The sequence below is a fragment of the Carcharodon carcharias genome, chromosome 10 (assembly GCF_017639515.1).
Source record: "Carcharodon carcharias isolate sCarCar2 chromosome 10, sCarCar2.pri, whole genome shotgun sequence".
Lineage (NCBI taxonomy): Eukaryota > Metazoa > Chordata > Chondrichthyes > Lamniformes > Lamnidae > Carcharodon > Carcharodon carcharias.
Window position 1 is genome coordinate 114,212,017 of NC_054476.1, and position 13,630 is coordinate 114,225,646.

At 38.9% G+C, this 13,630-nt stretch overlaps 2 protein-coding genes across 8 annotated transcripts in view; one reads left to right on the plus strand and one right to left on the minus strand.

Moving 5' to 3' along the window:
- LOC121283487 (linker for activation of T-cells family member 2-like) overlaps positions 1-2,497 on the plus strand; it is an 89,443-nt gene extending 86,946 nt beyond the window's left edge. For all 4 annotated transcript variants that reach the window (XM_041198121.1, XM_041198124.1, XM_041198123.1 and 1 more), the window contains one exon: positions 184-2,497. The gene's annotated coding sequence lies outside the window, so the exon portion shown is untranslated. The remainder of the gene's footprint in view (positions 1-183) is intronic.
- Positions 2,402-13,630, minus strand: part of rfc2 (replication factor C (activator 1) 2) — a 27,677-nt gene continuing 16,448 nt past the window's right edge. Inside the window, exons 7-11 of one of the 4 annotated variants that reach the window (XM_041198118.1) lie at positions 11,324-11,481; positions 10,526-10,591; positions 8,876-8,953; positions 7,859-7,974; positions 2,402-2,800 (exon numbers count right to left, since the gene is read on the minus strand). In XM_041198118.1, the coding sequence (XP_041054052.1) occupies positions 7,876-7,974; positions 8,876-8,953; positions 10,526-10,591; positions 11,324-11,481 (401 nt within the window). In that variant the 3' untranslated portion in view covers positions 2,402-2,800; positions 7,859-7,875. Of the gene's footprint in view, positions 2,801-2,826; positions 5,501-7,858; positions 7,975-8,872; positions 8,954-10,525; positions 10,592-11,323; positions 11,482-13,630 lie in introns of those variants that run through there. The other 3 variants (XM_041198116.1, XM_041198117.1, XM_041198114.1) reach the window with 3 other exon arrangements.

Sequence of the window (13,630 nt, forward strand, 5' to 3'; positions counted from 1 at the left end):
TACACCTTAAGCAAACAAAATCCAAGTAGAAAGTAGCTTGCCGATATGTTTCTCATGTCTCAGCTGTACTATGGAGATTCTCTAAACACTGACTGATGATGTAGAACCAGCATTCAATAAGGCTCAATTGAATCTGTTCAAAATGATGCACATTAACCTGGCTTCTATTCTCCCCCCCTACAGTTCTTTGGAATGAAAATTTTTGGATATTGGACCACACTGAATTGCAATCCTAGATATACCATAAAACCTGGTTCAGCATCTGTTGACAATGACCAGCTGGACCAGTTTCAGCTTGTGTGGTACTTCATGGCAACAGCCTATCAAATGATATTATTAAATACAAATATATTTCCACAAAATTGGTATCTACATCAAGGGTAATCAAAACACAATATTGCAGTCTACCATAATACGTGTTAGGATGTAGGTTTGAAACATATTCAATGAATTTCACTCTGTAACAGGAAAGTGATGTCAGATTTACACCCCTAGTGGAGGCAGAATCCTCATCTCTTATGTTCCTGCAGCCGATTTTAGCATAACACAAAGTTTACTTGCTCACTTGACCAAGAAATAGTGTGGGTCACAGTGGAACTTGAGGGAGAAAACAAAATTAAAAAGGTAAATAATTAGTGAATAATTCAACCAGCCATTCTTTAAATTTAATTTGAACTTTAAGATTTGATGGAGAAAAAAACCTAAGGGGAAAGTTGTTTGTTTAAACTCAATATAACCCTGCAACCCTTTTGGTTAGGCTGTCATTCATTTCCCACCATTGGCCACCATGTTTTCCATATAGCCAGATATCCAAACATAGAATCTGGATTCTATGTGCTCAAGTGGGTGGCTCTTAGGAGTCCCAGGATATCTGTGACTTGTAGCCACCCTGTAACAGGCAGCAGAACAGTGGGCATTGGGTCTCAGTGATGAGGATTTTCTGACTGCCAAAGGAAATCAGCAGCCACAAATTCCAAGTAAATTTCAACATGTGAGCTTTTTAAATTGTCTTCAGGAACCCTGCAGTCTGCAGGGTTATGTGCAGGCCACAGCTCTAGAGATTCTGGGACATATTTAGACCAGGAAATGAGATGGCAGGGGGGGGCCAGGAGCATCTTCTCCTACCTCATTTGAATGCCTTGAGGACATGTTCTTCCCCCTCTCCCAAAAAAATGACCAGCAATTACACATAAAATTTACAACAGAAAGGGACCCTTTGGTCCACCTGGTCTCTGACTGTGTTTATGCTCCATAGAAGTCTCCACCTAGCCTACCTTATTTTTTATTAATTTCTTCCTCATGTATATCTAATTTCCCTTCAATTGTAGCTATGCTATTCACCTCGACCACACGATATGGGAGTAGGTTCTGCATTCCCACCATACTCTGAATAAGAACATAAGAAATAGGAGTAGGCCATTCGGCCCCTTCAATAAGATCATGGCTGATCTACCCCAGGCCCCAACTCCTCTTTCATGCCAGTTCCTTGTGGCCCCCAACACCCCAATAATTCAAAAATCTATCTACCTCCTTTTTAAATACCTTGTGATCTAGCCTCCACAACTCCCTGGGTTTGAGAATTCCAGACATTCACTACCCTCAGAGAAGAAATTCCTTTGCATCTCAGTTTTAAATGAGTGTCCCCTTATTCTGTAACTATGTCCCCTAGTTTGAGATACCTCCACCAATGGAAACATCTCAACATCTACCCTGTCAAGCCCCCTCAGAATCTTGTACATTTCAGTAAGATCACCCCTCATTCTTCTAAACTCTAATGAATAAAGGCCTAACCTGTTTAGCCGTTCTTGATAAGTCAACCCCTTCATCATAGGAATAGGGAATGGATAAGTTTCTCCTGAGTTCTTTATTTGACTTACCAGTGATTTCTTATATTTTTGCCCCCTATTTCTGAAACAACGCAGAAACAACAGAGCCCCATTTTCCTGACCTTTCCTCCCAGGGCAAGGGTTGGGAAATCAATCCTTCAGTGCTATTATCTCATGCAATAAGTTAGCTATTCCAGATGCTTTTGCACAGTCCTAATAATATGCAAGGGTCAGTCAAAGCTAAAGAGGTTGTAATTGGCACTGGATACTAATTCGATAAGAAATGCTACCATTTAAAATAAGGTTGAAAAATAAGAACTATTGAGAACAGAATTGATCAGACCTTTGAAAAAAAAAAAATGTGAAAATCCAAGTTGTGAATGCCGCTTTGCTGATGGGAATATTCCCTAAGGTGGCTCTAGTTTCAGGTGGTTTTATCACTTCCTTAAAAGGGAAGGAAAGTCTATGTACAGTGCCTTGTTTTTATTTCACTTCAGTGACAATGAATACACTGGAGATAGTAAAAATGCCATTAATTTTAATGTGAACATTTTTTCTGCAAGATTTGTAATTTATGAATTGCTTTGTTAAATCTATTGAAAGTACAACAGTTTAAAATGTTATTCTGCACAGTTCTTTTACAAACATTTCAATAAAAGGCCCAATTAAAATTCTGTTATCAGTAATAAATGAGATACACCCATCTTCTGCTGAGGGAAACACTAGTTTTGAATGAATTCTAGCAAAGAGTACCAACCATGAAAGACTCAGACACGTACACTAACCATACATAGATTGTTTGCTTGCTTACTTCTTTAAGATGTTATTGAAATGACACATTCGTCCCAGGGCAGAAAGTGTTTGTACTAAAAACATGGTTGTACACCTGTGGCATCCTAAAAGACAACATTCTGGAGCAGAAAAAACAAGTTTTGGCAAAATGGAGCAAGATTTATCCATGTGTTGTGGAGTACCTAAAAAAAAAACTCGACACAATCAGTTTTAAGTAAAAACAAGCAGTTTATTCAGTATAAGTATGCATACAGAGGAAATGCTCTTTCAGAATGCTCAGAGGCAATTCAAGGTTACTTACACAGGTTCCGTCTCTTGTATGCCATCTTTGTGTTATCTAATCATTAACTCACAATGTTATCATTTTGTATGTCTAGTTTGTTACCTACATAATTACAAACAAGTTTACAACACAAACATGAAATTACCTGTTTGATGCATCTGTAATTAGAGAAATTTATAAAACGATCACAGAATGACCTGACCTTTAGCACAAACGATGTCCTCAGTTTATTCCAAAATAAACTTTGCTCATCCATCCTGACATTTCACCACAGCGCCTATCATCTGCATATTTTAGCTTGACCCCGAGGTCAAGCAATCAGTTTATTACCCTACAACTCACAGGTCATTCATCAACTTATTTTTTTCTGACCCACAATCCTCAGCTTATCACAGACTGACCCACAGGCTAGTTATCAGCTTCCTGGCTTGGCCAAAAGGTCATATTCCCTACGACATCCATTCTAGTTTTATTTTACTGCAAGCGCTTTCAAAACTTGTATCTGCAATTTGGCCAAGCCTGGGTGATCCCATGTGTCCTCTAATTTCAGTAGTTATCATTAATCCATCTAGGTGATGTATTTTTAAAAAAAACATCAGTAGGTTGATGGCCCACAGTCCAAGGTTGGACAGCAGAATTCGAAAGCAGCAATTAGATAATGCAAAGCTTGAGTTTTAAAAACAAGTATGGGGGAGGGGGTGGAGATTAAGGGAGATTATGAGTTCCAAAGATTTGAGGTTGGGGAAAAACGAAGTAGATGTGACCGTAATGAGGGTAGAGTAGCATATTTGTAGAGTAAGAGGAGCAAGGAGAAAAAGTTTGGTGGAGCTCTGGCATTGGTCAAAGAGAGGCAAGACAAACTGGCAGGAAAATTAACTTGTAATTAAAGTACTCCTTCCCTTGGGTTTTGAAGGCTTTTTATGAAACTAAACTTTGTTGCTGGCATGAGCACACTGAAGTTGGTTTTTGCTCCCTGCCGTCACAGGAGCAGCATCCTGTTTTTTTGGCCACTGGATCTGTTAACAGTCATGTCATGAAACTACTCCCTGTAACCACCGTCAGTGGAGCAGCCCAGTCACAGTACTGGATCCTTCAACCACTCCAACTGCTGTCACTGCAGTGAACAAAAAGGAAGACCGACTTAAGCATTTCCACCACTGAAAATTACAAGCCTCATCATTCCACAAAGAGGAGAATACTCTAGCATTCCCACACAAACATTAGAATAGTGTTCAGTGGGAAAGTAGTCTGCTCCTTTTCAATCCAGATCAAATAATTTCTGACTTATCGGAGTCTAACCATTGTTGTAATTCCATTTCTAACCTCAATCCACAAGCAGTTTTCCCTTTGCAGCTCTCAACACCTCAGATCTGAAAAGCTCTAGGTTCCCTTCATACATTTGCTGCGCAATTTCCTTTTGCAACCTCTTCACCCACTGTGGCGGATAATCTCTCTGCTACAATTTTAAGGGTTGGGTGGGGAGGGGGCATGCGGTGAAAAGGAAAGAGAACAAGGAAATCAGATTGTGTGCGTGTATGTGGCTGAGTTTCTAATAAATTAATCACATTCATGACTGCATTTCTGACATTCCTCCCAGTATGAATCATGTTTTTCTCCAAAATTGATCAGGTCAACAAACACAGAAAAGAAAAACAGCTCACCTGTAAATCCCCTGAGCAGAGGCAATATTTATATTATTAAAGTGTTGAGAAATGTCAACAGCTTCTTCATATTCACCAGTTTAAAAAAAAGTCTATTTGGTTTCAGCACGTGTGCTTATTTCCATGGAGACAGTCACGGCAAAATAGAAATGCATTCTAGCATGCACGTGAACTAGGATTTAAGTGGCCTCATGGGGTGCTGGAGCTCACATGGGGCTATTTTCATGGTGTAATTGGGACCAATGACAAAAACAGAAAGCAGTGATATGTGAAGATCTCCTGAAGTGAATCCACTGTCAAATACCTCAACAGAGATGAATTTATTTTACAAATAACTGGAGAAAGGAAGAACTAACAACGCGAACCTGTACTGGATCTCATTAGCCAAGGAGTCAGCATCTTACTATGCTGCTAAGAAACTTACACGGGCTACACAGCAGAATCAAGGTGAAAAGAAAATATTAAAACACACCCATGGAACAGGTAAATCAGAATTTCATATTGAAATGATCAGTCTCCAACTTGGAAATTCTAGTTTCCGTGCTCTATGGTTGTTTCCATGGTCGAGAAATAAGTTCACATAAATTTATGCCTTACTGATTTGGTGCACATTAAAATTTCTGCATTTATTATGTGAACTTTACACAGCTCCAGAAAGTGATAAAAGCCGAGATACAGAAGTACAAATCCACAGAATCCCATGAATACAGGAAGGTTATCTGATGGGAGATATCCAATGAAGTCTATACAGATAAACATACAAATCTGTAACAAACTTGAAACTAGTTTTTGAAAACAAAAGCACTCTGGAGATTAGGGCCTATGCATCAACTTGCTGGTGGAGCCACAGTCTTTTGACAAAGTCGAGCCAGCAGTCCAGCCATTTGCAATAAGGAATTCACCCCTTCTGCAATTCTCATATGAGTGTATCCAATTTCCTGCAGGGATCCAGAAGAAAGAATTTACTTTTAAAAATTACAAACCATCAGCTCAAAATTTATGAGTTACCTTTTGTTTTAAAGAGACCAATCTCTATTCTTCCTGTTTCTTAACCATTTCTCTAACCATGTGCCATTATTTATGCCGGAAACTAGAAGTACAGCAGCAACTTTTCTCTGCAATTCTGTCCTACATTCTTGCCTCCCACTTTTTCCGAGAGAGATCCTGAGATTTGCAATGAAGAATCAGAATAAAGCTCTATTTCAACAATGGAAAAATCATTACCCTAACATTTCCATGTTGCTTCTGCAAATCAGCACCGAATATTTACCAGTTTTAGGTTGTGGAATCAAACTGAATGGAGCCCAGAGCAAGAGAGAAAACACAGTTATTATTCCAGGAGGGTTCAAACATGGATTTCTGCAATGCAGTTCCATGTTGGAATAACACTATCTCTCAATCTTTCCTCCACCCTCTTGTTTTCCTCTCATTTTCCCAAGAGCCAGTCCTGTAACACTAATTAAATTCCAGGTGATCTGCTCCATTCTTCTTGTCAATGTCACTGTGCAACCGTGAGTAGAAAAGCCCAGCTTCAACTTTTCACCTTCATTCTAACGGTCCCAATAAATCGACTCACAAGGAACTGCAAATATGAAACCACTATCTAACCATTCATTAAAAGCAGCCTAAAGTTTTCACTGGTCTTCCTAATGACCATTTGCCTTTAATTACCAATTTTGGTGTAAAAGGAAATTGTGTAATTTTAAGCACAGGTTAAGTCCAGTGTAAATCTAGTTTCTACAATCTTTAACATTGGTTTAAGAAACATTGCGCTGGAAGCTGCCCCCATCTCCAAATTGAAATAAGTAACGTAGAGAGAGTTTCCACTGCATCAAGTCTGATCAAATGGAGATTCTTCAAATGAAGCTGGTTTCTTTTTGGCACAAAGGCACATTTCAAAGGTTTTTAAAATAGTACGAATATTTAATTTACTAAGTAACTGATGTGTACACCAATAACACTAGTAAATAGCATAGTAGAAGTTTGTTTCAAGTCATTTTCAGAGATTTAAAATCAGATTACTTACAGATGATGAACTAGACACGTAAAAAACTTATTTTCTGTGATAAACACATTTTCAGCCTTATTAATAAAAATTCACATTAAATACCTAATTTTAATAGACTGAAAGGGGCCTTCACCCAGATTAATATGGTTGGAAAACTGGCAAATGGCAAAACCAGCAGTGGAAGATACTGAAGTCAGTGGTGAATAAAGTTTGGGTTAAAAATATGTTAAGGCTAAGATTTGATAACAAGGTTGGAGTAGAAATAAAACTTAAAAAAGGAGTCATGCATATTGTGGGGGGGGGGGGGGGGGGGGGAGGTGTGCAGTGGGAGGAAGAGAATTTACAATTGGTAACAAGGATTATCAGTGGAAGAATGAAAGGAAGATTTGAAACGTTCCATACACAGAGTAATTAGCACGTGGAATGTTTTAAATACACGTATTTATTGAAGCAGAGTATAACAATTTAAAATATAATGGATAGATATTTGTAAAGGAACGGTATACATAGATATGAAGAACAGGAAAATTGAATTAGAGTGGTTAGCTCTGCTTGCAGGATTGGTATCAGAACAACTACAATGGGCCAAACTTCTACTTTTCAAAATTAAAAGGCATCAAAACAAAAGATATTTAGTCAGTTTTCTTTTTGTAAAAGGGTAGAATTATTGAGTAATCACAGTCAAAATGGAGAAATTTTAAACCATGGCAAGTTTAAAGGGGACTTGAGTTCCTGCTAGGAAATGGGGTATAGCTTCAGAATCACAGTCAGGAGTCTGACATGAGGTTTGGAACAGTATGCTAGAATAAACCAACAGCAATCTCCTGGTTATAACACATTTTCAGTGTTGCAAATGGTTTTATTCCCAGACATGTTAAGTGAAACTAGTTTCCTTCTTACATCTTCCCCTGCATGGAAAACTTATTGTGGTGTGTCAAATGTCTCGAAACATTTCACACAAAGAGTTACGTTGAAGTGCACCAGAATGCCCTATACAAATAGCGTTGGGTGATCTTTAACATGAACTACCAAAATGGATAATGAGGTCTCTCCTTTGCAGGATGTGCCTCTGACAATGCTGAAGTCTCTCAGTGCTACAATACAATGTCACCTTGACTATGTGCTCAAGTTCTGGTGCAAAACAGAAACACTTAACCATTTGACCCAGAAGCAGATACAACCAAGATGATCATGTCAAACAGTAGCACTGTTTTTCTGATAGGTATTATTTTAATGCCAGGTACTGCCAATTGGGAAACCTAGTTTCCAATGCTCCAACCCTTCTCACCTTGATGAACTCCAGTTTCAAGTACTCCTGCATTTGGAAAGTTTTACAGACTCGGAAGATGTTGCCAATGATGTCTTCTGGCGAGTAACCCAGCTTCCAGAGGTGAGCAACAACCTGAAAATGAAAAAAACAACAGCGATACAGATAGATAATCAGTAAACAGCATAGCCAATGAAACACACGTCAAATTATCATACTGAGAGGAGAAAATATAAATCAAAAGCTATCAACTGAAAACAAGTGCAAATAAGATGGAGTGTGAATGGCGAGGTGAAGAGGGAGAGGTGGGCAGTGAAGACATGCATGCAAGATAGGGGGCGCCACAAAGGTCTCACACGCAATGTCACCCCTGAGGTGTGCTGGTGTGTGGCTGCACAGCAATCTGGGATGTACCGCACAAAGGACAAACAGGCTGCACAAAGGCAATGTTCCCTTTAAGATGTACACGAGCTCAGCAATCTTAAAAGGGACCACATAGTGCAACAAACAGCAAGAGAAATTAGAGGGAACGATGCTCATGTGGGTCTTTTGAAGAGGGTGTGATGTCAGCAGTCTTGAAAGATGAAAGAGACAAGGATGATGAGGCCATGATGCAGAGCAAAAGGCATGAGATGGGAGTAAAAATTGAGGGATGAGGCTGTTGAACAGATTGTTATAACCTTTCAAACAAAAGAAGTCTACAAGCTTCTCACGCTTGCCACTGGAAAGAATGGAAGGGAGTTGGAGGCAGCAGTTTATTGTTGAGGAGAATATTAGGAATAACCTGATCCTGCAGCATAGTTTTGGAATAGAGGAGAATTTGGTAACAAACAAGGAGATAGGACTGTTCTGATAAAGCGAAATATGAGTTAATTATTTGGTTTATTTACACTGATGCACCTGGCTACTGTGTATTTCCAGCATTCTCCATTTTTAGCTGAAGAATAAAAGCTTAAGGAGGAGACATTAACAAATTTGTGTTTGAGAGTTAACTATAAACATGCGCGAACGATAGTGTCATCATGCAGAACTCACCTTATATGCCTCATCGATGTTTGCATTAACACAATGTTGAATCATCTCTTTTACCAGAAGTGGATGTGGTTCATCACAGACCTATTGGAAATGGGACATTTAGTAAGGATAGAACTACACGTTCTGAATCATGACAGTATCTCCAGTGTTTTTACCCGCTACTACACACAGCTGCCAGAACTCCTAAGGCCATTGTTTTAATTCTACTTGATGCTCCCTGCATAAACTCAACTAGAATTTCTTGGGTGTCAACAAATTTGTAAGACATGCAAATAATTAAGGCATCTACAGACCAAACTACGGCTGACAGTTGGCTGTGCACTCAAATACTCAAAATGTGAGAAACTTCTATTTATATGGTGCTTTAATACATCCTCAAGATGTTTCAAAGTACAGCCACATATCACTCAAATATTGCCGATGTTACATTGGTAGATACAGCAGCCACTTTTGGCTGGTTCCAACACAGAAAATGAATTACCAGATAATTTTCTTTATTTGGTGATTGGATTCAGTTAAGACATTGGGAGAGCTTCTTGGTCTTCATTGGATAGTGTCATGAGATCTTTTACACCTATCTGAACTGGCAGGCAAAACCTTGAATTCACTAATCAAGGAAAAATGGCACCTCTAGCAACGCAGCACTCCCTCAGTATTGCACTGTAGTGTCACTCTGGATCGTGTTAAATCCACAGTGGAGCTTTAACCCACAAGCCTGATATAGAGGTCAGAGAGCTACCAACTGAGAGAAGTTGATATCTAAAGTCCCTTCTTAGCTTCCATTGGTATGAATTCACCAATTCCATGCTCCCAGTAAGGAGCTAGCTAAAAGGGGATACAGGTCAAAGGAACACACTAAATCTGAGCACACTCCCTGCTCAGAACACAGGACTAGCAAATGCACCATCATTCGGTGTAAAACAAATGTTTTCCAAAATATTTGAGGCAAAATACAGCTCAATAACTCAACAGTTAATAAAACAATGGCATTATAACATATAACAAGAAGTGTGCATCAAGATCAAAACTATTGTGGTTATAATAAAGCAACTAGAAAACAGGATCCAGGTATATGCAAGAAAGATGGAATAAAAATTAGCTTTTTAAAGAACAATTTTCTGTATTCTTGTATAATAAAATGGGGAAAATTGAGGAATATATCCATTCTATTATTTAAAAAAAATATTGCTTAGGATCTTTAGGACATCTAACAAAAATCACTGGACAGGAAACAAATTAAGATAAACAACAGAATTATGGTGCAAAGTAGCAGCAATATTGTGTAACTAAACATGCGGAAGACTGGCTCAGTGGTTTAGCTTTCTTGCTCAAACATATCAATCTGAACTGTTACTTCAGTGGAAAATGGAGGGAGTGCTGCATTGTTCAAGGCGCTGTCTTTCAGAAGGTGTTAAACCAGGATCTCACCTGCCTGTTGACAGATGGACATTAAAAATCCCATAGCACTAACTGATTAAGAGTTGTGAATTCTCCTAACATCCCAGTCAACATTCTTCCCTCAATAAACACCACCAAAAACCGGTTAACTCATCATAATCTTCAAATAATGATTTAGCTGTAAAGTGTTCTGGGATGTGAAAGCTGTTATATAAATCCAAGTTTTTTCTTTCTACAAAAATCCTAAGCACTTACCTTGAAAACATTTTCACTGTTGACAAACCCAAATCCTGAATGTGTTGACTGCAAGTTGTTCAAAGCCTGTTAAGACAAAGAAGTTTCTCTATAAGTCAAAATAAATTAGCCAAGAAATGCACACCTTGGGACACCTACACTGGAGTTTCTATTCAAAATGAACATACTGTAATACATTCTACTCACTCAAATTCAGCTCATAGGAACAGAATAAACATATCTTTCTCTTGACTTCCTATATGAATGGAGTCTAGATGGATTCAACCCAATTCGTAGTGTTTGATTAAAACTGCTCATAATTTGATGCTAATTAGCTGTCTTAATCAGAGGCAAATGGAAATGTCACATTCTGAACAGAGGCTGTCCATGACTGGGTCAAAAGCACAGTACTGGCACATGGTAAAAGGTTAAATCACTTTGCATCTTATTGAGATAGCTAAAAGAAAAATGAAAGTCGTCCATATCTCTACATCAACATCCTTCAAGGGACAAGGACAAAAATTACAGCTCACTTACATTGATGCAAATTTACCTAAGCTCAGGAATCCCATCCCTAGACCTCTCCTGCCCTCTCTCCTCCCATAAGGTTTGCTATTCCAAATTTGTTTGAGAACGCTTCTGTGACATTTACTAACTTAACAGTGCTACATATGCAATTATAGTTGTTGATGTTGGGAAAAGCTTATGGGGAAATTATAATATAGGAATCTTTTGTAAGTGGTTGGTGTACTTGCATAACATTTAACAGGTCAGCACTCATTCTATACTCTTGAGTGCCACGACTCAAACTGATCTTACCTGTCTCATGTCTCCTTGCGCTGTGAAGATGATGGCTTCCAGTCCATCATCTGTATATTGGACATTTTCCTTCTCGACCACCTGCATCAGTCGTGCAAGGACCTGGGCATCGGTGAGCTTTGTGTAACGTAGGACAGCACAGCGAGACTGGATAGGCTCTGTGAGCATGCCAAGGATATAACATGAACTTGATTGTACACTGAACAGTATCAACCAGTAGATACAATTACAGCACCCTTTATTCTGAACACTTCAAGGTTAAGGATGCACCTTAGATAATCTAGTTTTCCAAATTTGTTCTGGTGCTTGCTGGTCTGATCAGGAGGCAGCATAGAAGTGGCCATAATGAGGAGAAGCTTTCTTCAATTATACCATAATTTCCTCTCTAGTGTTTGGGGACAGAGCTCTCTCTCTCTATCCACTGTTTTCCTTCTTGGGATGTCACTAAAAAGGGGATTTTATATAAATTCTCCCAGCAGTTTTCAGGCATAACACATGATAACAAAAGAGGACAAAGGTACAGCAGAACAAACATTTAGGATTACATAACAATTAGTACAATCAACCTCTTTATGTGACATGTCCTGGACTTCCAAACAATCTACATCCTTTGTATCACACTTACTACTTGACTAAAAATATCAGTATAAATGAACTGGCAGTCACAGGTATTTTGCTTTGGTCTTCAATTGTAGGATTTGTATTCTACAAGTAACATCCCGGAGATAGCTGCAAATCAGGAAATGGGGGGGGGGGTGGGGGGGGCGGCGGGAACTCGGGAAAATTACAATCACCAGGGAAGCAGTATTGAGCAAATTGTTGGGGCTGTGGACTGACAAATCCCCAGGTCCAGGTGGACTTCACCATAAGGTCTTGAAAGAAGTGGCTAGTGAGATAGTTGGTGCATTGGTTTTAATTTTCCAAAATTGCCTAGATTCGTGGAAGGTTCCATTAGATTAGAAAATAGCAAATGTTTATTCTTTGTTCAAAAAGGAAGACAGAAATTAGGAAACTATAGGTCAGTTAGCCTAACATCTGTCATAGGGAAAATGTTAGAAGCTATCATTAAAGATGTTATAGCAGGGCACTTAGAAAAATTCATGGCAATCAGGCAGAGTCAGCGTGGTTTTGTGAAAGAGAAATCATGTTTAACCAATTTCTCGGAGTTCTTTGAAGGAGTCACGTGCTGTGGATAAAGGGGAACCGGTGGATGTACTATACTTAGATTTCCAGAAGGCATTTGATAAAGTGCCACATCAAAGGTTATTGCAGAAAATAAAAGCAAGTGGTGTAGGGGGTAACAAATCAGCATGGATCAAAGATTGGTTAGTTAACAGGAAACAAAGTAGGCATAAATGGGTCTTTTTCTGGTTGGCAGGATGTGATGACTGGTGTGCCACAGGGATCAGTGCTGGGGCTTCAACTTTTTACAATTTAAATAAATGAATTGGATGAAGGAACCGAAGGAATGATTGTTAAATTTGCTGGCAACACAAAGAGAGATAGGAAAGTAAATTGTGAACAGGACGTAAGGAGGCTACAAAATGACATAGATAAGTTAAGTGAATGGGCTAAGACCTGGCAAATGAAATATAATGTGGGCAAATGTGAAATTGTTCATTTCGGCAAGAAAAATAAAAAAGCTTATTATCTAAATGGAAAGAGATTGCAGAGCTCTGAGATTCAGAGGGATCAGGGTGTCCTAGTGCATGAATCACAAAAGGCTAGTATGCAAGTAACTAGGAAAGCTAATAAAATATAATTTTTGTGAGGAGAATTGATTACAAAAGTAGGAGATTATGCTTCAGTTGTATAGGGCATTGGTGAGACCACATCTGCAGTATTGTGTATAGTACCGGTCTCCTTATTTAAGGAAAGATATAAATGCATTTGAAGCAGCTCAGAGAAAGTTTACTAAATGAATACCAGGAATGGACAGGTTGTCTTATGAGGAAAAGGTAGACAGGTTAGGCTTGTGTCCACTGGAATTTAGAGAGTAAGAGGCGACTTGATTGAAACCTTTATGATCCTGAGGGGTCTTGAAAGGGTGGAGGTGGGGAGAATCTAGAACCAGGGATCATTGTTTAAAAATAAGGGGTCGCTCATTTAAGACAGAGATGAGGAGAATTTTTTTCTGAGTTGTGAGTCTTTGGAACTCTTCCTCAAAAGGCGGTGAAGCAGTCTTTGAATATCTTTAAGGCAGAGCTAAGTAAATTCTTGATTAACAAAGGGATGAAAGGTTATCGGGGGGTAGGCAGGTACGTGTGGTTGAGGTTACAATCAGATCAGCCATGATCTTATTGAATG